Below are 24,008 nucleotides of genomic sequence, written 5' to 3'. Positions count from 1 at the left end.
AGGCCGCCCGGGCCGGTGGGCGGGGCGTAGGGGTGGGGCGGGGCGTGGTCATGGGCGGGGCTTGGCTCCATACCGAGCGCCCGTGCGGCCCGCGCTGAGTTGGTGGCTTTTCGTTGCGACTGCAGGTACTGCCCTTCGCCACCAGCACATGCATCACCGCCGCCTTTCGCTCAACGGAAAAGCTGGGGGGAAGCGCGTCGCCAAGGCTTCGCCGTCCAGATCCAGCTGAAGAGCCCCGCTGCACTCTGGCTCGGTCTTAAAGGCGTCAGACCCCAAGGCTCTGGCCAAGAAAAGCGTCCCCGTCGCCCAGCGAGACGGAGGGGGCACCCCCTGCCGGTCCCTCAGGGCCCGGGAGCAATACCTAGGCTTCAGTGATCTGACCCCTGAGGCAGAACCTTCTTTTCCCGATTGCCGTGCACTCACTCCCAATAAGGTCCTGGCCACAGGTTGTTCACCTGTAAAATAGTGATATTTTACAGGTCCTCCTGCGTCCCGTCCCTGTGCATCCCCAAATGGGATGGGGCAGCATCACAGAAGAAACAATGTGTGCCCACCTCACGTTCATCTCTACCGCGTCAGCCCCTTCCTTCCATCCCCTCCCCAGGCCTCATCTCCCTGTGTTGTCCAAGAGCTGCATCAGCCATTCATTTCCAATGGCGAGGCGCTAAGCAACTCAGTGAGACCCTGTCTCTAAATAAAATACGAAAGGGCTGGGGATGTGGCCCAGTGGTCCAGTACCCCTAAGTTCATTCCCCATACCAAAAAAAAAAATTCATTTCAAAAAGGGGGAGGCAGGTCTGACTCCGTGGGACTGAGTGGGGACGCGCTTGGCTTGAGAAAGCACATTTAATTTTGATTTTGTATTTGGAAAACAGTAAGGACCCGGAAAGAAAAGCCAGCAGGCCCATGAGGAGGGTCTGCATTTCAGGGCTGGCAGCGGGGAGGAGTGGGAGTTTAATCTTTATCAAAAAGAAACCTGCTTTTAATGTCTGAGAATCCACACTAGAGGCTGCCACTGTGCAGCCTGGTGCCGGCAAAGCTGTGACCTGGGTCAAGGCAAGAGCAACTGGTCAGGGGAGATTTGGGTCAACCCCCAAGGTTTCGGCTGCAAGTTGGAGTGGAAGGTCACAGTTCAGGTGTCCCTGGCCCAGCTAGGAGAAGACTGACTGAACTCTGCCAGTAAGCACAGTTGGTCACCAGGTACCCCAGGTCTGTCATCCTATCTGGGCACCCAGTCCTGCTGAGTCCTGATCTAGGCCCTGGCAGTCTCAGGAGTCCAGTTCTGGTCCTGCCTGCCCCTATGTAGTCCACTACAGAGTGTTCCTCAGCACTGGGGGCTTGCTCCTTGCTCCTTCCTCCAGATGACCTGCCTGTTGCTGCCACTAGGCCTCCCTTGGTTACCAGTACCCGTACCTCCCAGGCAGCCTACATTAGCTGCAAACCACACTGTGGCTGCTTCTGCCTATATTTTCTCACTCTGTCCTCAGTCCCCTCTGAAAACTTCTGTGAAAGAGGTCTAGGAAATCTTCATTTTACAGAAGGGGAGACTAAAGTCCAGAGAGGTGCAGCAACTTGCCCAAGGCACACAGCAGGAGGTAGGTTCTGTGCCTTCCGGTCCCATGCTCTCTCCCGTACACAATGCTGCCTCACTTAAGATTTTGAAAGGGACAGTGAACACACCTCCTCTCTCCTTGACCTTCTCCATCTTGTAACCCTTGGAGCCTACCGCAGGGAGGCACATACCTACACCAGGGAAGCCTCTAGCTCCCCTATCTGTGAAGACTGTTCCCTGCTGATTCGGTGGCTTGGCTCAGCTCAGCCTGGACTGCAGTCACTTGAATCCCCAGTGCTGTTGCCCACCAGTCACCCTGCCCCATAACCAGGTGGCACCTACCCTGATGCCCCAGGGACCAGTCATCTGAAGGGAGTTGGGCCAGCTGCTCACCTGCTCCCGGGGAAGGGTTCCAAAACTGCTGCTTAAGTAACAGGTAAACAAATGACTGGAGTCACAACCGTAGGTTCCCAAAACCAAGTGCCTGCCAAATCTGGCTGCTGGCTAGGTGGACTCTGCCCACCGCCAGCAAAACCAACTTAACTAGGAGGCTTAGAGGATGGGCATCCTGGATATGCTGGGTATATGATGATTAACTTGCCAAGTCTTTCTACAATGCCTGATTTTTTTTTCCTATTTGCTTAATTTTGTTTTTTTCTTTTGTTCTAATTGGTTGTACATGACAGTAGAATGCATTCTGACACATTGAACACAAATGCAGCATAACTTCTCATTCCTCTGGCTGTACATGCTGCTGAGTCACACCAGTAGTATAAGCTACACGTATATAGGGTGATAATGTCTGTCTCATTCTACTGTCCTTCCCATCCTCACTGCCCCACCCCTCCATCACTCCCCTCTGCACAACCCAAAGTTCCTTCACTCCCCGCCTCCCCAAGTATGGATCAGAATCTGCTTATCAGAGAAAACATTAGGCCTCTGGTTTTTGGGATTGGTTTATTTCACTTAGCATGATATTCTCTAGTTCCACTCATTTACCTGCAAATGCCATAATTCTTCTTTAAGGCTGAGTAATATTCTGTTGTATATATGCATCACATTTTCTTTATCCATTTATGTGTTGAAGGGCATCTAGGTTGATTCCATAGCTTAGCTATTGTGAATTGAGCTGCTATCAATATTGCTGTAATGCCTGACTTTTAATAGCAAGAAATTAGAAAAAACAAGGGACAATGAACAAGAAAATTAGGGGGGAAAAAAAAAAAGAAAATAAGAGAAAATAAGCCAGGAGGTGAGACAACCCAAAACATCAGAGTAGGAGGGCAGAGAGCAGAAAAGAAGAGGCTGCAAGCAAGGGCCCACTGACGCTCCTGCCCAGTGAGCGTTTCCAGGAGGGCAGCCCAGGCTGGGAGGAAGGCACGGGCAGAAGCCTTCACTGAGGAGCCCAGGGTCACCACCCATCAGCCCAGAGCCAGCCTGCTGCCCACCGACTCCTTCCTCCTGCTGCCCAGCCCTGAGGGTTCATTTCTATTATGCACACCTTTCCTTTCTAAGCTCAAAATTTTGGCACTTTGAGTTCTTTCATCCATGCCTGGCTTTAAAAATAATGCCAACTGTCAAAAGTAACTTCTTTATGTCTTTTGAAATAAAAACAGCTGTCAAAATAAAAACAATGTAAAAGTTTTAAAAAATTAGAAAAACCCAAATTTCTAACAATAGAAGACTGTCCTCATAAATCACTGCTCGTCACATATTTGGAATACTATGAGTTCATTCCAAAAGGTACAGTACATTAATACCTGGAGAAATGTTAAAATTACGTAATGGTACAATTATTTTAAGTAGAAGGTTTCTGAACAGTGATAAAGAATAAGCCCATATTTGTAAATGAAAATTTATACATATGTACCTTCTATATATAAATATAGTAGGAAAAAGATAAGAAGACATTAAAATGTTACTGTAGTTCCAGCTACTTAGGAGGCTGAGGGAGGAAGCTCACTTGAGCTCAGAGGTTCAGAATGAGCACACAGTGAGACCTCGTGTCAACAACGAAAAAGAAACTACAGGGGGCTGGACTATAGCTCAGTTGGTAGAGTGCTTGCCTGTCAAGCACAAGACCCTGGGTTCAACCCCCAGCACCAGAAAAAAAAAAAGAAAGAAAGAGAGAGAGAAACTACAGAGACTCAGCCCCCGGGAGCTGGGGGCTCTGCTACCTCACACTAAGGAGTGCTGGGGGCCACCAGCAGCTGGAAGAGTCAAGGATTCCAGCCTAGAGTCCTTGAAAGGGCTGATTTCAGACTTCCAGCTTCCAGAGCTCTTGGTGCTGGGGATCAAACCCAGGGCTTTGTGCGTGGGAGACGACCCTCTACCACTGAGCTACTTTCCCAGTGGTTTCTGTTGTTTTGAGCCACCTGCTGTGTGGAGATGCTGCAGCAGCCCTAGGAAACTAGTAGGTAGGCCAGCGTCTGAGCTGGCCCCCAGTGGTCCTTGCCTCCTGGGGTCCACACCCCAGTGTAACTTCCTCCCCTCAGGAATGGGCGGGGCCTGTGACTTGCTCCTCCCTGGTAGACCTAGCAAAGGGGGCTGGATCTTCTGAGATTCCAATCACACCTGCTCTCTGCTGAAAGCTCCTGCTTTCCACTTTCATGAAGCAGGCCGCCAACTGCGACTCCAGAGGCCACTGGCAAGAAAGTGAGAGCCACCCGCCCAGTGGCCCCAGGGAACTGCATCCTGCCAACCAGCATGTGAGTGAGTTTAAAAGCAGGGCCCTCCTTTCCAAGTGAGCCTTTGGATGACACCATGACACACCTTGATTGCCCCCAGTGAGAGATGCTGAGACAGGACCCAGCTACGCTGCACCCAGATTCCAACCCACAGAACCAGGGGTCATGTTAGGCTGTTACATTTTGGGACGAGTGTTACACAGCAACAGCGAATACAGACATGAGGAATTTCCTATATTCCTGACAATATCACAAATGATTCTAGTATCGGGTTTTTGTTTTCATATCTGTATTACATCTGTAACCATAAAAAATACTAAACTTTAAGTTGGGCATGGTGGCACATCCCAGGGGCTCGGGAAGCTGAGGCAGGATGAATGTTCAAAGCCAACCTCAGCAACTTAGTGAGACGCTGTCTCAAAAAATTAAAAGGGCTGGGAATGTGACTGAGTTAAGTGCCCCTGGGTTCAATTTCCGGTAACAAAGAAAAAAAGAAAGATATCAATTCTTTAAGTCTTTTAGTTTTTTGTTAAGGACCAAACCCATGACCTCATAAGCAACCACTAAGCTGTACATCCCCAGACCAAAAAAAAAAAAAAAAAAGCCACAAAATTTTCAAGATCTGCCTACATTCAAGCTGGGAGGCAAAATTGGTCTTTTCCTAGAATTTTTTTTTTTTTTTTTTTTTGGGTGCTGGGGATCGAACCCAGGGCCTTGTGCTTACAAGGCAAGCACTCTGAGCTATCTCCCCTAGTCTTTTCCTTAAACCAGTTCCTCTGCCTAGAGTAACTGGTCTCACTCCCTGCTCAGAGAAATCAACAATTGAGTACCCATTGTATGCCCAGGATGCATCTCAGCAGATTCCAATCACCAGTGGAATGGAACCCCATGCCTTGGCCTGTCATTCAATATTTGCTAATAACAGCATTTCCCCTCCCTAGTACTGGGGACTGAACCCAGGGGTACTCTATCACTGAGCTACATGTCCCCTGTCACCCCACCACCACCTTTTAAAATTTTTATTTTGCAGGCTGGGGATATAGCTCAGTTGGTAGAGTGCTTGCCTCACAAACACAAGGCCCTGGGTTCAAATCCCCAGCACCACGAAAAAAAAAAAAAAATTTATTTTGCGACAGGGTCTGAGTTGCCTAGCCTGGCCTTGAACTTGCAATCCTTTTGCCTCAGCCTACCAGGTAGCTGGGATTACAGGCGTGCACTCCTGAGCCTAGAGGAGGGAATGGCACTCCTGCAATGGGACCTTACAGGCAGGCCCTGCAGACAGCACTCCTTAAGAGCAGACAGGCCTGATCAAAGGCACCGGTGCTGGGGCCAGGCTGCCTGCGTTCAAATCCCAGCTCTGCCATTTACCAACGTGTGATGTTGGGCCAGTTACATCATCTTCCTGTGCTCCCGTCTTAAGAACAGGGATGAGTACTGCTCTAGAAGATGTCTGCATCCCCCCAACATTCATGCAGACACCCAATGCCCAGTGTGATGGCGTAAGGAGGCGGGGTCTTGGGGTCATGAGTGGAACCTTATAAAAGAGCCCCCCGCCCCCCACCCCAGGAGATCTTCTGACCCTTTCACCATGTGACCTACAGCAGCAGGACAGCCTCACCAGACACCAAATCTGCCAGTGCTGCAGTATGGACTTCTCAGCCTCCAGAATGGTGAGAAATTTCTGGTGCTTACAAGCCATCCGATCTATGCTACTGTTACAGAACCCCTAATGGACCAAGCTGGCACCTACCTCATAGGGTTTTGATGATGAAATGAGTTTCGTATGTTAAGTGCATGACCACAGAACGCATTACGTCATGCAAAGGCCCCAAGGAGCACCAGAAGTGATCTTCTGATTGGCCATTAGGTCCGTCCAGATTCTCTTTTCTATGCTGACTCCCACCTTAAACAACTTCAGTATACTCTTGTATCAGTTACCTATTGCTGCATAAACAGTATTACCACAAAGATTGGATCTTAAAACTTTTTGGGGGGCTGGTGAATTCGTGCATGCTAGGCAAATAGGCAAATGCTCTACCACTGAGCTACACCCCCAGCCAAAAACATTTACTTTTTCCCTGGGTCAGGAGTCCGGGCACAGCTGAGCCAGGTCCTCTGCAAGGCCACAACCAAAGCACTGGCCAGGCCTAGGGTCCCATCGGAAGGCTAAACTGGGAAGAATCCACTTCCAAGTCCATGTGACTTTTGGTGACATTCAGCATCCCACACACCCTAGGACTGAGACTTTCAGCTTCCTTGTGGCTGTCAGCCAGAGGCCACCTTGGCTCCTTGCCACCTGACGTCCTGGGATAGCTCAACATGGCAGCTTGCTTCCTCAAAGCCGGCAAGAGATGCTGCGGTCCTATGTAACAAAACCACGGAAGTGATGCCCGTTGTCTTTGCTGTCTTTGAGGGTCACAGGGCTACCCATGCTCGAAGGGTCTTATAGGGGCTGTGGAGACAGGAGGGGATCATGGGGGCCATCTTAGCGTGCTGCACTTTCTAGTGCATCCGAATCCTCCGCGGTGCAGGAGCTGAGGTCTCACATACCCAAACCCAGTGCCTACCTCCTACCGTCCCGTTAGCCGTCTCCACCGTACCAATTTCTAAGCTCCAGTCCTGGTATAATTGAAGAGATGCCCGAGTTGGTCCTGGGGCTTTTCCTGGAGACCGTGGTCCTGTAATGGTTTTGCTTGTTTTCCAGCTGGAATTCTACCTGGTCGGTGGAGAACACCAAACCATCCCTTGCCCACCAGGACCCTCAAGGTACTTCTCAGAGCCTAGACACTTGATGGATGTTTCTTTATCATAATTAAGGACATAATACAATAGGCACCTGCTACGGTTTTATATGCCTTAGCTGAGTGACGCCTGTGGTCACACCGCAGGCCAGTGGACACCCAGATCCAAAGCCCAGGTCTGACTCCAGAATCTAAGCACTGACCTCCAACTTGTAATGAAGGGTTTCCTCCAAGTACGAGCTCTCTCGTTTCCGGCACCCGAGCACTTAGAAGTGACTCATCCAGACGGGTGATGAGGTGACGGCAGAGACACCAAAACTAAACTACTCCTGCGGGCCCTTCAGTGCAGTTTCCTTGATCTTTGTCGGTGGTCAGGAGGGTCTTCAACTTGCATTTCTTTCTCCTTTTTTCCACTAGTTATAGTAGCTACTTTCATACCCATAATAAAAACCCCATCCATCTTTCTTTTTTTGGTACTAGGAATTGAACCCAGGGCATTTACCCCGGGGCTGCATCCCCAGCCTTTTTTTTTTTTTTTTTTTTTGAGACAGGGTCGAAGTTGCTTAGAGCCTTGCTAAGTTGCTGAGGCTGGCCTCAAACTTGCGATTCTCCTGCTTCCCCAGTTGCTGGGATTATAGATGTTATATATATAACAACATCTCTTAGCGTGCTACACTTTCTAGTGCATCCGAATCCTTCGCGGTGCAGGAGCTGAGGTCTCATCTCTATAAGAGATGCTATTATAGATTATAGATAGCGCTCTACCACTGAGCCGCAAGCCCAGCGCCCCCATCTTTCTTACAGAATCTTCAGGTACAGGAAGCATGGCCTTTTGACTTTGACCTCTGTGCATGTGGGCATCCTTCCTAACCTGGGGAGATGCTTCCAGAGGCAGATTTCCCTGAGCCATGCCCTCCAGCAGAGCCCTTTCCATGGAGGTTCCATGACAGAGCCAGCTTTCCAGAAAGTGAATTCAGTCAGCTACTTTCACAACGTCCCAAGGATGGGACAGACTCTTCTAGACACCTAGGAGAGATGTCACTGATTACCTCAGGGTAACAGAGTCAGATTTTCCCATGGAGGCCAATCTGAGGCCCTAGCCCTGGGCTCTGGATCTGGACACAGTATTGAGGGGTGGCTCTGAGTCCAGCTACGGCATCCTGGGGAGCTGAGCAGCCATGCTGCCAAAAACACACTGGGCTTTGACATACACTGTCACAAGTAAAAATATTTATTTATCTTTTAATCTTAAAAATCTGGTCCCACAAAAAGGCCGATACTTTTTTCAGTCAATACTCTTGACCTTTAAAAAAAGAAATCTTTCAACTGTGAGGTAAGGTTAACTCAATAAAGAAATATCAGAGGTGCACTCAGATAAACCACCCAGGACTCCGAGTTCGCCAAGCCTCTTCTTCCTTCTGTCATTCATACTCTTTGAAGGAGAAAACAAAGTGAGAGGCTGTCTGTAGATAAGGCACTTCAGAAATCACCACAGAGAAAATGCAAGTCCACCAGGAGCAGAGTGGGCAGAAGCCTGACTGCTCTGCAGCACAACTTTGACCCTGCTGTCTAAGCCCCGTCCCACTTGGCTTCCAGCATCTGCCTCAGCCCACGCTGCCAGCCGGGCTGGAAGACATAGAAACTAGGCAGGTGGACAGAGATGAAAGCTGCTACCTGGCACTCAGGCAGCTGGCTGGCAGTGAGGAGTGCCTTTAGAGGCCCTCACTTGCACCTGCACGGTAGAATGGTCCCTCCTGTAAAGACAAGTTAGTGCGGATCAGAGCAACAGTGGAAAAAAAATACTAAAATCTCTTTTAAGCCACTTGATCTTTCCAACATCTCCCTGATGGCCAGTTCAAGCTATAGCCTAAAGATCTGGCAGAAATCAGGAAAGAGTCCCTCCTCTGGAAGGCACCCTGACTCAAGTGGCTACCACCAACAGGAGGGCAGAAAGTCCCCCACCCAACAGAGATCCAGAACACCTATCAACCCCAGGAGGACTGATCTGAATCCAGGCGCAAACTCAATCCATTCTGTTGCTTTGGGGGCTTGTGTTTAATTCGGGTCATTGTGATGAAGGAAGGCTAGTCTCAGAGTCTCCTGCACGTCTCAAGAGACAGAGGGGGACAGGGATTCTGGGTCATTTCTTCTTCCATGTTCTGGTTGCATACTGAATCCCAGGAGACCATGCAACATGGTGTTGATTTACTGCCTCATATGCTCAGTCTGTCAAGAGAGGCGGGCAAGGAAGGGAGAGTGGTCCAGGGGCCAGCGAGGGAGTGCTTCGCCTCCTTCCCAGATGAGGCAGCTCCAGAAGTCAAAGGAGGAAACAGGGCATGTGCTCAGGTCAGAACTGGACCCAGCCTGTGCCAGACTGAGTCTGGCTGGAAGCCGGCCTGTGAGGAAAAGACAGGGGAGGGAGTTCAGTTGTTTGAAAGCAAACACAGGTTGGCTTTTCTTTGGGCAGAAAGAACTCTAAGTAGTCCACTCCTAAGTGGTTCAGAGCAGTGGCCAGCAAAGTACAGGCCAGAGACCAAATCTGTGTGCTTTTAGTTAATGTAAACTTTATTTATAAAAAACTCTTAAATTGCCTGTATCGTGCCTGTGGCATTTTTAGAAATAAAGTTTTACTGGCCATGCCCACTGGTGTCTACACCATCTGTGGCTGCCTTAGTGCAGCAACAGCAGGACCAAGTATCAGGAATGGAGACCACGCAGCCCAAACAGTCTAACCATCCACCACCTGGACCTTAGAGAAAACGTCTGGAGACACTGTGCACAGAACCTGGTGCGACAGGAATTTGTGTCTTTCCATCCTGACCCCAAGGGAAAGCTTGGAATCTGAGAGAGTCAGAGGTCTCTGAAGACTAAATCCTAGGTCTGGATTCTCAGCCCAGTACTCCAGGGTAACTGGACACAGTGGGCAAAGAGAGGTACTGGGACAAGCCAAAGCAATTGGTGAGGGGATCCAGATACCCTAACAGATTTGCCAATGGTGGCTACAGGCAGTGGAGAGCGGTGAAAAGCTTTCAGAGAGGCGGAGAACAATATGCCACCCATAGCAGGCGCTCTGGGGCACTCTGTCCTCTGGCTGGCCTGCAAGTGTCCAAACCAGATCAGAGGCTCCCAGGACCAGAAGACATGCAGACCAATCCTAGGTTTCTAGAAAAACGGCCCCAGTCCTAGCCACACCAGAGAATGTGGCACTCCTTACCCGGAGGATTTGGCAAAGTCTCCCCAGATGTCAGCAGTGGCAGCAGTGGCAGGCTTGGGCTGTGGCCAGGACACGGTGGCACGTCCTACTGATGTCCCCATGTCCAACAGGTAGTGAGAAAAGAGAGAGGGAGTCAGAGACCTTGGTGACTGAGTGATCAAATCATAAGACCTGGTGCTCAGCCTCATGATTCTAGGTGGCTGAATAATACAGAGACACTTGGGGCATCAAACACCAGTGAGTTGCCACATTTCCACCATTTCCCATGAGTCCTTGAGGGGCTCTGAGGAAGGGCAGAAAGTCACAGACAAGGCAGAGGAGGGGCCAGTAAGAGTGAGCACACCTGTCCATCACGACTACCCAAGGATGTTTCCCATCAGGTACGCTGAAATCTGTTTGAACTTACTATCCTGCCCTGGTTACCTGCATGAAGAATGCCCAGTTAAACCACAAGGTCACCTCCACATGAAGCCTCCTGCATGTCTGCATCAACCAACCAAGGTTACGTGTTAGATGTGGGCCAAGTCTTAAGCCCCCAGCCATTCGGTGGGCAGGGAGACCCTTCCAGAAAAGGTGACTCAAGGGGTTTGGCAGGGGTAGGAGATGCTACAGCACCTTCTTCTGCAGCTGCCCCTGCAATGCTGCCAACTGTCCCTTTGAAACAGTCCCTATCTGCCACCTCTGCCTTCCCACTAATTTGCTATTTCCCATCTGCTCTGAGCAGGGAGAGCGGATAACACAGGGCTCTCGGTGGTGCGGTTTTAGTTGGCCGAGTGCTCATCACACGCTACTCATGTGAACTGAAGCACGGCGAGCAGCAGACCACAGGTCAAGACTAGCCGTGTGACTCTGTGCGGGTCACTAATGTTTCAGTTCTCCTATCTCTAAAATGGGGACAGTAAGGACGACTACTTCCCAGGACACTGTGAGAATGAAGTGCATTAACACACTGGAATGCCAGAACGCGCTCAGCACCTAGTGGCATGAACGATGACGTTAGTGAAATGGAAGCTGACATTCCGGGTGTGCTCACAGCCTCCTAGACGTGGCTCTAAGTGCTGTGTGTGGGTGAGCTCGCTTGATCCTCCCTGTAACTACAGGCATCACTGCTACCCCATCCTAGAGATGAGGAAACTGAGGCACAGAGAAGTCAGCCATTTGCTGGCACCTGCACGATGGGGCTGGAGTTGGAACTCAGCTGGTCTGATTCTGGAGCACATAGTGAGTGCTCCACGGATGTCAGCTACTTGTGACTTGCCACTGAGCCCACCCTGCTGCAGACAAGCTAAGTGAAGCCCTCCAGAGCAGGACCTCAATGCTGTAGAAACGGTACCTGACTTAATGACAGTCTCAGAATTTTTCAACTTAGTAATGGTAATCATATTAAATACATCCTCGACCTACAATAATTTTGACTTATGATGGGTTTGCCAGGACAAAACTCCGTCTATCGTAACTCAAGAAGTATCTGCCCTTGCAGTGTCCCCAGGGCTTAAGATGCTGCAACAGGTGTCAGGTGCTCCATATTATCCACTAAAAACGCATCAGCACCAAGGAAAGGCCTAAGGCAGTGGCTCCCAGTCACTGGTGAGCACTCAGTAAGAATGTAAATGAGCCGGGTGGTGGCACAGCCTATGGTCCCAGCAGATCAGCAGGCTGAGGCGGAACCGCTTCAAGTTCGAAGCCAGCCTCAGCAACTTAGCAAGACCCTGTCTCAAAAGATAAAAAGGGTGAGGGATGTGGCTCAGTGGTTAAGCAATCCCAGGTTCAGTTCCCCGTACCCCCCACCAAAAAAAAAAAAAAAGGCAGATTCTTGCCCCTGTCCTTGGCAATGGTCCTGGTCCTATGGCCCCAGGGCCCCACTTGGAGAAATAGTGCCAGTGCAGGGGTCCCTGACTGCAATTCCTGTCACCCTCCTCGTTGAGGTATCCCTGGAGGGCAGAGGTTAGAAGTCTGACCTGCAGATAAAGCAGCCAATGTCAGGGAATCTCAAGACCAGGAAAGGCGGAAGGCTTCCTGCCTGGATGCTGCCCTGAAGAACTGGGCGGGAGTCGGGTAGAAAGGGGGCTGGGGACCCAGGGCAAGGCCAGGAGCATCACGCTGGTAAGGCAGTGTGGGGCTGCGGTGGAGTGTGGGAGCCATTTACGACCAGCAATTAAAACCAGGTTTGGTGAGCTGTCAGACATGGAAATCTGGCTTCCAGGAACCGGCAATCACTTAAGAGATTGTTCCAGATCGCCTGAAATGTGTGGCTTCCGTGCAGAGCGGCTCACCGCCTGGAATATGCTGGTCCTGCTGGGATGTTCCACTAGAGCAAATGGCTTCCTCAACTCCACCCATCCTGTTCCTCACAGAAGAAGCTCTTCCTGGCCCCCCGTTACCTGTATGACTATAAATAAAGGGAAGGTGGGCTCTTCCATTTTGTTAGAGCCAGATCTTAGCATGGCTCAATGCGTCAAGCCACCTTTGAATTAAAAAAGATAATTGTCTTTATCACTGTCAAAAAAAAAGTTAACAGGCTAGGGATATAGCTCGGTTGGTAGAGCGCTTGCCTTGCAAGCACTAAGGCCCTGGGTCAGTCCCCAGAACCGGACAAAAAAAAGTCAAAGAAAATAAATAAATAAGTAAAAGTTTAACACACACACACGATAATTGTCTCCTGTGGTTATTCTATTAAATAAGTTTTTTAGTGATTACTCTACAGACAGCTATCCCTCCGACAGAAACCCTTTCCTCACCCACACTGGAGGTGGAAGAAACCCTATAGTGGAGGGAATCGGTTGGCACCCCAGCACTAAGAACTTGAGGAGTCATGGGGCCTCTCAAGGGCTCATCAGCACAGCCTGCTGGGGTAGCTGCCTCTCAGCTTCCTGGAACCCCACAGCATGCTGAAGAGCTCACTCCAAACTCCATCTCCAGCTTGAACTCCCCTGCTCACCTTGGAACCTGCCTCCCTGAGTACACAGGGCATCTAAATGCCTGAGCCTGAGGCATTTAGGCACACTCTTCCTCTGCCTGGGACACCAACACCCGCCCCAATCTCCTTCCTTCATGGCTCAATCCCATGCCACTTCCTCCACAAAGCCTCCCCAGACCATGCTGGAAGCTAGTGAGTCTGGGCCACATCCATTTGGTCTCCATGCCTGACTTATCCCTCCCACTAAATGTGAACACAGACCTGTCTCCATCGCCCACCTACTCAACACCCACCGTGGACCAGGAACCTGTATGCTAATGATTTCACAATAACAAACAAGTCACTGACCCTGCTTATCAGGGGAGGACAGACGCACTAAAGGGGAAAGCAGAGGGTGTTAGGGGAACTGAGGACCCCCTCGGTGTGTGCAGGGTCCACTTTGTAGTGCCCTCCTTCTAGCTTGACACCAACAGGTACAAAGTGACACATTACGCAGCGTGAAGGAGGGAAGACACAAGCCCCCAGCTACTGGGGAAAAGGAAGCCACAGGTGCAGATTCACTGACCTGAACCGGGAGCAACTGCTGGCTGTGTAAGGGACCCCTCTGTAGACAACTGCTCCACAGGGGGTGGGATCAGGGTGGAGGTTTTGCCCCCTGGGGGAGGAGGCAGCAGGCTCAGCCCTCCTGCACTGGCAGGCCGGGTGCGGGGACTTGCGACTCCTTCCTTCTTCTTCATGTTCTAAATGGAGAAAAGGAATGTAAATCAGTTCTGTTGGAGCCCAAATGCCTCAAAAAACCTGGTAAGGAGGGCCAAGGGCACCCTAAGACCCCCACATCTATATAACTGAAAGATGGTCTTTACGCAGCACCTTGTTATAAGCTGTATCCAACACATCACAACACTCAATCCATCACCATGTGGTTAATTTTAAAACCCAGTATCCGATTTCATTCATCATCAGGGAACTGAACATCAAAACTACAATAAGCCAGGCTCGGTGGCACATGACTGTAATTCCTGAGACGAGATCAGAAGTTCAAAGACAGCCTGTCTTAAAATGAAAAGGGCTGAGGATGTTGCTCAGAGGAGCACTCCTGGGTTCAATCCCCAGCACTGCCCCCCACAAAACTACAACGATTTGCTATCTCACAGAAGCCTACAGCGTCAGATGTCAGTGTTGACAAGGAAATAAAGCAACCGAACATTCATGCACTGCAGGTAGAAGTGTGAATTGGTGAAACCGCTCTGAAGAATTATTTGAAAGAACCTATAAGTTTCATACAGGAACTCGTGGCCCTGCCATTCCACGTCTAGGTACAGCCCTGACAGCAGTGCGTACATACGCGCACCAGAGACGTGAGCTGGGACATCCCCGGCAGCCCTATCAGTCACCAGCACACAAACTGGACACATCCCTGCAAGGAACCACAGGAACGTATCAAGCACAAGCACTGACAAGGTGACTCTCCCAAGGGTGACTTTACCCTAAGGAAAGAGCAGGGTCGTACACAAACGAGAACAAAGCATACGACTCCACTCACTACAGTCAGGAACAAAGCCTAGGGACCGAAGTTGAGGTGGGCAGTTCCTGGAAGGGACCAGGAGGGACTTCCACAGTGCTTAGTCTTCTGCTTCTTGACCTGGGTGCAAGTTTGTTTTTAAGATCAGTTTTTGAAAATTCACCGGATTCTGCATTTATGATTTGGGTACTTTTATGTATGTTTATTATACTTCAATAAAACTTTTAAAAAACCCAAAAGCCCGAGCAGCAAGTGAGCCAGACGCTAGCACGAGCGACACAGATAGGGATGACGTGGGCCGCTGCTTGTGAGGCAGCTGAGTCAAGCGGGAGCCCAGCCTGCAGCGAAAGGCCTCCAGCCCTCAGGGTGAGGCCAGCTGGGTCAGTCACCTCCAGTTCTAAGACCCCAAGAGTTCCTCACCTTCCTGCACCCTGACACCATGGCCTTTTGGAAAGGGGGAGAAGGTTTAGTTTATATGAGAAGTGCCTAAAAACACTACCTGGCCCCCAGGTGAAGATCATTAAATGTTAGTTTCTTCCAAGCAAGGGAAAGAATCGCAGCCCAACCAGTCCACTGCACTGAACTTTCTCTTAAGGGCCAGCTGGCCACCTCCAAGGTCCCAAATCATCACCAGCGTGAAGCAGAAAAGAGGAGAAAGAGATGGTAAGTAAAGAGGAAAAGCATTATTTTAGAGTTATAAACTTCCCTCAAAAGCTGAACCCATTTAGTCCTTGGTGTCCCCAAATCACAACTCCGAATCCCCCCTCCACGGCTTAGTCAGGTAAAGCCAAGTCTTAAGAACCCAGCCCACTCCCACCTGTTCCTATTCAACAGGAGCTGATGGGGGAAAGCCAGACGCACAGCTGCTCAGAACAAAGATGCAAAAGCCAGGACGACTCAGCCGACAGAAGCTGCCCATACCCCAGCCCTGCCTTGACGGTTTCTGGCCCAGAGCTCCCCGCTCTTCCTTACTCAGGGCACAATGCCCCGATGCAAAAAGAAACGAGCACACTGACCCGCTCCTGACCCCCTCTGACAGCCAGGACACCAAGTAACTCATATTCCTTCCCAATTCACAGGCTCTGAGAGGCTATCGCCTCTGCCTGAACCACCTTTTGGTCCCGTCCCTTGCCTGTGGGAAGCCTTCCTTGGGTCCCCCAGTCATGGGCTTTGGGTCCTTCCTCGGGAAGCCCACAGCACCGGGCATCCTTGGTGGCAGGGCCTCTCCTGCCAGGGGATCAATCTCTGCTTGCTCAGCTCAACCCAGATCCATGAGCAGAGGCTCTGTGCACCCAGGCGAGCCCAGCAGCAGGCAGCTGCTCAGTGAATGACCGCCGCCCTGGACAGAACTCATCTGTGAGAAGAGTGGCTCTCGGCCAGGTGGCCACGAGTTATTGCATGACCACAGCCAACACAGCTAAGCGAGAGTGGGACTCACTGCGATGTTGAGCTTGATGGTCTGGCCCTCCTTGAAGCCCAGGTCTAACTTGGGGCCCTGGTCCGGGTTCTGGGCTTGTTTTGCAAACTCACACTGCTGCTTCACCCACCTGGGGAGAAGGAGAAAGAGGTGAGGTGGGAAGAGAGCAGCGCCCTGCATTCACTTCCACTCACCGTGGCCCAGCGAGGCCTGTGTGGAGGTAGGGTGGGAGGTGGGCTGCTGGGGCCAGGAATTCAAACCTGGCCCTGACACTTCAGCAGCCTCGGGCACATCAGTTTCCTCATCAGCACAACTGACAGTTCCAATGAAGACGCTGTGAGAATTCGACGACCCCCTATGCAGAGGGTCTGGGCACTGGGCTCCAGGAAGCACAAGCGTCTGGCCCTGTCCTCCCCAGCCCTTGGCGTGGTCTGTGTACACCCCAAATGGCTATCTGGGGTGAGGAAAGACAGATGGTCAGAAGAAGGGCGTTACAAAGGTCCCCATCTTCCACATAGGCCCAGAGAGGCCAAAAGAGACTGACAAGGACTCAGGCTGTTCAGGGGCTGGTGTGGAAGAGATGGGACATTTCAAAAGCTGGGTCAGACAACAGCACTGGTAAAGCCTGGCTTTGGGGAAAGAAGACTTCACAGTGGACAGGAAAAGGCAGCTGTCTGGAAGAACAGTTTCCCTGCCAGCAGATAAACCACACATAGCACTTGGGTCTCCTAACCTGGGAAATTATTCTGTCCAGGGAAAGGGGAGGAGGCGTGAGCACGGGTCTCCTGGAAACACTCACTTGAAATGGTCCTGTAAGGCCACATTGAAGTCAAAGGCATCACCCCGGTCCACGAAGCCAATCCCAATAAAAGCGCGTCGCCCTGGAAATAGCACATGGTCAATCCCACTCTTCTAGAGGCAGAGAACACCTTTCTCAAGAGGGGCACCCAGACTCACGCATACCATTTCCATCCTCGATGCGGATGACAAAGTATCTGCTGGAATCTGTCACACTCTCCACGGCTGTGCCAGGAAACTGGTCCACTGGTGCCTGGGCAAAGAGCTCCCCTGAAAGCACAAGCTGGGGTGAGCGCCGAGCCCCCTCCAAGCCTGGTGTTCCTATCGCACTGTGGGAGTCGTTCTCCTGCAAGGCATCTCTGGCAAGCTGAGGCAGATGGGCAAACCTTACACTGGATTCAAATCAAATCCATTCTTGCTGAAGGGAAGATGTTGGAATATAACTAAGGAGAGGTTTGAGTCAGTGGTTTACAGGTCAAATCCAGCACTGTTTTAATATTTTTCTTATTCACCTGCCAAACATTCCAAAATCAGATTACTTGTAGAGTAATCCAGATTTCTGGCTTCTTTTAAAATTAAATGCTCTACTGATGCTAGGCCTCCAGTCCTACACGAGAATGCTGAACTGGAGCCGCGACCCACTCATTCCATTGCTTTCCCCATTCACAGGAGCCTGAGGGTCCTGGCATAGGTGAGTCCCGGTCCAGATGGATCACACCTTTGCAAAGGCCCAGTAGCTGAGGCAGGACTCTAAGAGGGGCCAGGGAGCCCTGTGGAAAGGAGAGAGTGTCTGCACCCATCAGATTCCAAAGCAGGGCAATTTAACTCAAGCTCAGACAGGGCAAAAGAGTGATTCGTTTCAAAGGCTCCCTGGTGAAACGCACCCCCCGTGAGCATGGCGCTCCACAGTCGCAGTGCAGCACGTGAATCTGTGAGCACCTATGTGGTTCCACGTTCTCAAGTGCCACCTTCACCCGCACTTTCAGCACTTAACCAAACATTTTCTGCTGAGTCCTGTGGTCTAGAGGCAACTGGGAAAGGGGCCGAACTAAATCAAAACTGATGGCTCAGCTGCATGGGTGGTGTACACCTATAATCCCAGGGACTCAGGAGGCTGAGGCAGGAGGATCACAAGTTCAAGCCAGCCTGGGCAACTGAGCAAGACCCACAGCAACCTCGCAAGAACCTGTCTCAAAAGTAAATAAGTAGGGGCTGGGGTTGTGGGTCAGTGGCAAAGCAGCCCTGGGTTCAATCACCATTACCAAATTAATTAATTAACTAATCAAAAGGACTGGGGATGGAGCTCAGTGGTAAAGAGCTCCTGAGTTCAAGCCCCAATACAAAACAAACAAAAAAGATGGCCCTGGAGTCTGCAATTATTGTCGATTTATCCATCCAAGTTTGGAACCTCTGGGCCTAGACCCACCTGGATAACTTTAGCTTACAGGAATAGTCTGTAATCAGGTGATTTTGCTCTCCTTCCCCTCAGGGACATCTGGCAAGGTCTGGAAACACTCTTGGTTGTCACAATTTGGGAGACGCTATTGGAAACTGGTAGGTAAAGGCCAGGATGCTGCTACATACCTCACACTGAACTCATCAGCCCCAAAAGTCAAAAGTGCTGAGGCTGAGAAAGCCTGGCTGGGAACGACATGCTCGTGAGCTCGTTCGTGAGAGTAACAGGACCCTGAGCTGAGACCCTCAGCATGGGTCCTAAAGGCAAGCTTCGCCCAAAGCAGTGGCTGTCACATTAGGCAGTCACATTAAAGTCACAGTTCCCAAGTTTCCCAGAAAACCAGAGGTACTGCCACACCCTAGTGTGCCACACCCAACTGGGCCCAAATCCTCTGACCTAGCCAAGGCAGCCACTACTCACCTTGACAACACCGTGTTCCAGAGGAACAGGTCTGTGCTGAGCTGCCTTGCAGTTCATAAAGCAACTGGCAAACTATCTGCTCACTTCCTATTTCCAACGCTTCTGCGAGGGAAGAACTAGTGTGATCCTCATTAGGAGGGGAATATGTGGCCCAACATCTCAGACAAAAGTGGCACAGTTCCGAGAAGAGGCAGCCAGTTCTGCCTCCAGAGCGCTGCCTTTTCTTCTGCTCCAGGAAAGGAAATTTCCATGTGTTAGAAACAAGCAGATGATTGCCATGCACCTGAGCTAGCGCTGTGCTGAACCGCGTCAGGGTCTCAGGCCAGGAGACTCCAGCATGCCGCCCTCCACGGCTCACCCAGAGGCACCAGTGGCCCAGGACTTCTGGCGAGATTTCCACAGAGCCGCGCCTGCCAGCTGATCCCGACATGGCTTATCCTCTTGCTAGAGAGAGCTGAGGAGGACAGTTTCCAGCTCCCTCACTCAGGGGCGCTGGCTCTGGGGAGTCCCGTTCAGCTGACTGCCGGGATTCCGAGTGAGAACCCGAGCTAAGCAGTCTGTCCCCATGGCAAGCTCCAGGGCTTCCTCCTTCCTACTGGGATCACCCTGCAAGTCTCCTCCACTTGGCCTCCAAATTAGTAGGACCCCCCAAGAGAACAGATGCTTGACAAGAAACACTCCTTTATACACGAGGGGGCAGCGGTTTCTACAATTAAGGTTGGGGACAAAGGCAGTTGAAAGGTACAGTGGGGTCTGCAACTCACAGGACAGATTCCCAGAGCCCGAGCCCCTGAGTGGCCTGGCCGGGCCCAGGTGGCCTCTCCCTCCTTCAGTGGGAAATATGGCACCTCAGCCCAACACAGTCTCCCTCGCCTTTACCTGAGGTCCTGTCCTCTAGCTTGATGTAGGCCACCTGACCCTTCGCAGTGATCCGCAGCCGGCCACTCCATGATGGCTGGTCCAGCTGCCACTCCGAGGCCCTAAGGGGACAAAAACCACTGAGCCTCTGCCAGAGGCTGTTGCTCCCTTTCTCCAATGCTGGGGACATGAATGGGAAGGGCTGTTTGCTCTAGACCCAGAGGCTGGCAAACTCTTTCTGTAAACATTTTTGGCTTTGTAGGCAACGCAGCATCTGTCACAACTAGACCATTCTAGTGTTATAGAGAGAAAGCAGTTGCACAATACAATAGAGCATTCTGGTGCTTTAAATATTTTAAGCAAATATTTTTTATGGAGCATGGCTATATTTCAATAAAATTACACAGAAACTGAAATCTGAAATTCATATAATTTTCACAGCAGGAAATAATCTTCTTTAAAATTCTTCCCAACCATTTGAAAATGTAAAAACCACTCTTAGCTTGTGGGCCATTCAAAAATATAGTGAGTCGCAGCTTGCCGACCCCGTTCTCAACTAGAGACCTTCTCCCAAGAGAGATTTCCTTCCAGTTTCCTTTCCACAGAGGAAGCAGCTGTGTAAGTTCCTGTGTAAGTCCTGTCCTACTGATAAGTCCCAACTCTGGATCCCCTTCTTGATCTGGCCTTGAACTGGAAGAAGCTGCACACCATGGTGGTCAGAGTGACCAGTTGGGACCACTGAGACCATCTTGAAGGAAAAGTACAATCATGTACAGAAAAAGAAAAGAACACCAGAACCTGAAATCATGTGTGAGAAAAGTAGATGTTTAGGAAATTCTCAAAGGCAGAAAGAAACACAGGAAACCATGGCCCTACAGTGACAATCTCATTTGGCTTTCTTTTCTTCCTTTTTTTTTTTTTTGTGGTACTAGCAATTGAACCATTGAACACAAGCCTTTGTGCAAGCCAGGAAAGCAGCTGCCACTGAGCTACATCCCCAGCCCCTCATTGGGCACTTTTAAAGTAATAACTTCACATTCTAGTTCTAAGAAGCAGCTCAGTAAAACCCCCAAGCAGTAAGAACCACGGGTGTTTCCAGGAGACTTTTCTTGAGAAGTTCCTAAGCATAGGTCAGCTCTCAGGAACTCGGATGAAAGCTGTTTTGAAGACCACACAAATACAGATGCTCAATTCACAAGTCAGCAGACTCAGTTTCAGTTCCCCTTACTCAGCCTTAGCCTTAAAATTCAGACGAAGGAGAGTCTTGAGATCAAAATGCCAGGGCTGGCGGTTTCCTCTATGCCAAACCAGCTAGGCCTGATGTTTGATAACTTCACTGTCTGCAGGATGAAGAGGAACCAAACCCACCCTCCTGAAGACCCAACAGGGGATGGAGGGCAGATGATCATGCCTGGCTGGTAGCCCATCTCCAGTTAGATGAAAGAAAGCAGCCGGGAGTAGTGGTGCACGCCTATAATCCCAGCGGCTAGGGAGGTTGAGGCAGGAGGATCATGAGTTCAAAGCCAGCATCAGTAAAGGTGAGGTGCTAAGCAACTCAGTGAGACCCTGTCTCTAAATAAAATACAAAATAGGGCTAGGGATGTGGCTCAGTGGTTGAGTGGCCCTGGGTTCAATTCTTGGTACCCACATCCAAAAAAATAAAAAAATAAAAATAAAAATAAAAATAAAAAAAAAAGAAGAAGAAAGCAAGTATTTTCAAGTTATTTTTAAATTACTTCATGGATGTTCACCATGAGCCATTGTTAACACAACTGCAAAATAACAAGAGGACAGATATGTAGACACTCCATCATTCTGTGTTTTGGTCAATCCTGTATCTTCAAATAACTTACACACACACTGAGGTCAAAAGCTACTCCAGAACTGGGACTGTAGCTCAGTGGCAGGGCGCTTGCCTAGTACCTGTGAGGCACTGGGTTCATCCTTAGGACCACATAAAAATAAATAAAGGCATTCTGTCCATTTACAACAACAAAGAAAAAGCCACTGTAGGGGCTGGGGTTGTGGCTCAGTGGTAGAGCGCTTGCCTAGCACGCATGAGGCACTGGATTCGATCCCTAGCACATATAAAAAAAAAAAAAACAAAAAAGCCACTCCATGGCCAGAAACAGGGGCACCCAGCAACTCTGGAGGCTGAGACAGGAGGATTCCAAGTTCGAGGTCAGACTCAGCAATTTGGACCTAGACCCTTTTCAAAATAAAAAAATAAAAAGGGCCGGGATGGAGTAAGGCACCCCTGGGTTCAATCCTCAGCTCTGCCCGCCCCCCCAGCCAAACAGCCACAAGCCGGGTTGTCTGCCTAGGTAATTCAGACGCGAGGTAATAAAATGCAAACAGCACAAGAGCTCGTCGAGTCTCCCACCCTAGGGCGGTTTCCTGGTCCCTCGCGGGGCCGTCTACAGGTTCACAAGCGCACCGTGAGGGTCACGCGAGCCCAGGGCGCATGGTTCCTCCCGACCACTCCAGGCTGCGATCGAGGGTGAAATTCGTGCGAAGGAGGCCGGCAGGAGAGGGCCGCTGGGCTCGGCTCTCCGCTCGAAGCCCCCGGGCGGGTCCCTGGCCGGTGCTGCGCCCTCCCCGCCCCTCGGGGATTCCCGCCCGTGACAGGTCCCCTCCCCGCTTCAGGCTTTCAAGGATCCCTTCGGGGCCATCGGCCGGCGCGGTCTGACACCCGCCTGACCACGTCAGGACACCCGGGCCCACCGGGGTCCCCCAGGGCGAGGCTCCGACGCCTTCCCTGCGGCCAGGAGTCCCCCGCGTCCCGCCGAGACGGGCCAACCCCGGGCCCCTGCTCGGTCTGGTCTGCGACTGGGAGAAGCCGAGGCGACACACCCCTGCCCCTGAACCGGGGAGGCCGGCCTCGGCTCCCGCGGCGGGGCGGCGGGGAAGGCGGCTGGCAGGCTAGCGCGAGGTCACCTGTAGCCGCGGTTGGTGGCCCGCGGTGGGATGCGGTAGACGTGGACCTCCGGCTTGACACACAGCACAGACTCGTACTCGCCCGCCTCCATCTCGACGCCCGGAGCCCACCGGACTTCCGGCTTCTTTCCCCGCCCCCACGGGACCGGAAGCAGCGCGGCTCTATCCCCGGGCCCTGGCTAGAGCGGCAGCTCGCGGGCCTCAGCACGCCGTTGCCCGCGCGCCCTCTGCTGGAGGCCCTGGCTCAGGACACGCGGCGTTTGGACACCTGCGCCGACTAGCGGAGGACCAGGCACCCTGTCCTCAGGCAGCTTCAGTACAGAGCCCTCCGAATCCGTGGGCTGGTTGTGGGTCATCGGCCGCCTGGACTCCACACCAGCGTCCCAGCTGCTGATATGCAAAGCGTAGCCCGCCCTGAAGCTTCTCCCTCCTCCAGCGCCCTGCCTCTGCTGTCCTCTGCGCAAACATCCTTTCTTCCCCTGACCCTGTAAGGCTCGCCCAGGCCTCTGGCGAAATGCCGCCTGACCACCTCAGGTCCGGGCCCCTCGTGGCCCAGCTCAGGAAGGAGTTGTATTCGAAGAAGTGATATTTAATGAATAATTGATTGATTTTTTTTTTTTGTACCTGAGACAGAACCCAGGGGAGCTTTACCACTGAGCTACACACTCAGCCCTTCCCGTTAATTCTTTAGTTTGAGCCAGGGTCTCGCTACGCTGGCCTCAAACTTGCGATCCTCCTGCCTGAGTCTCTGGGCTTAACTTGAATTTCTCATAGAACATTTTAGGGAATACCATGCCTCAAATTCGCAAATCCCTTCTCCCCTGCTTTCTCCCATTCATTCCATGAACATTATCCAGTGTCTACAGTGTGTCAGTCCTGCCATGGGGTAACCTCTGATCCCACATCTGTGACTCACTGAATATTCTCAAATTTCCTCCTCTCTCCCTGCTTTTTGCTCTGCATAAGCTCTTTAGTATAGGATTGAGCTAACCTGACATTTTTATCGTGGTAAAATATACATCATATAAAACATACCTTTACTTTCTTTTCTCTTCCTGCAGGGCCTTGCCCATGCTTGAGCACATGCTCTGCCCCTGAGCTACACCCTCTGTCTTTTTGACCATCACCAGTGTACAAGCCTGTGCGATTGCAGACATTCACAATGCTGTGTAACCATATCGTGGTTTCCAGAAGTTCCCGTCATCCGATAGAAACTCTGTCCCACTAACCAATAACAACCCTCTCTGGACCCTGGTAGCCTCTGTTCTACTTTCTGTGTCTATGAATTTGCCTATTCCAGGTTCCTCATACAAGTGGCATCAAAGGGCACTGCTCCCTCTCACCCCTGCCCCACTGGGCATTGAACCCAGGGGTGCTCTCCCACTGAGCTACACCCCAGCTCTTTTTCTTTTTCATTTAGGGACAAGGTCTCACTAAGTTGTCCAGGCTGGCCTCTGACTTGTGATTATCCTGCCTCAGCCTCCTGAGT

The 24,008-nt window shown here is 51.1% G+C and overlaps 1 protein-coding gene across 2 annotated transcripts; it reads right to left on the bottom strand.

Annotated features, from left to right (window-relative positions):
- Window positions 1–8,188: 8,188 nt before the first annotated feature.
- Window positions 8,189–22,654, bottom strand: NECAP2 (NECAP endocytosis associated 2). Of its 2 annotated transcripts, none has more exons than XM_079105942.1 (8): window positions 22,520–22,654; window positions 19,604–19,704; window positions 17,014–17,118; window positions 16,850–16,931; window positions 16,072–16,180; window positions 13,677–13,851; window positions 10,195–10,282; window positions 8,189–9,376 (listed from the first exon to the last, which is right to left on the bottom strand). In XM_079105942.1, exons 1-8 carry the CDS (start codon window positions 22,609–22,611, stop codon window positions 9,328–9,330), a joined length of 801 nt encoding a protein of 266 aa, XP_078962068.1. In that variant the 5' UTR covers window positions 22,612–22,654; the 3' UTR covers window positions 8,189–9,327. The 2 variants fall into 2 exon arrangements, with proteins under 2 accessions (XP_078962068.1, XP_078962069.1); XM_079105943.1 differs by having other exon boundaries at window positions 10,195–10,279.
- Window positions 22,655–24,008: the final 1,354 nt, after the last annotated feature.

This window comes from Sciurus vulgaris, assembly GCF_902686455.1.
Source record: "Sciurus vulgaris genome assembly, chromosome: 1".
Classification (NCBI taxonomy): domain Eukaryota; kingdom Metazoa; phylum Chordata; class Mammalia; order Rodentia; family Sciuridae; genus Sciurus; species Sciurus vulgaris.
Note: the sequence above shows the minus strand (reverse complement) of the source record. Positions and strands in the feature narration are given on the sequence as shown.

Bases quoted from the DNA above. Each gene is read 5' to 3' on its own strand.
- NECAP2 (XM_079105942.1), bottom strand. From the start codon at position 22,611: ATGGAGGCGGGCGAGTACGAGTCTGTGCTGTGTGTCAAGCCGGAGGTC. The intron at 19,705-22,519 runs GTGACCTCGCGC...TTGTCCCCTTAG, and splicing joins GCCACCAACCGCGGCTACAG to GGCCTCGGAGTGGCAGCTGG. The intron at 17,119-19,603 runs GTAAAGGCGAGG...TTGTGCTTTCAG, and splicing joins GCTAGAGGACAGGACCTCAG to GGGAGCTCTTTGCCCAGGCA.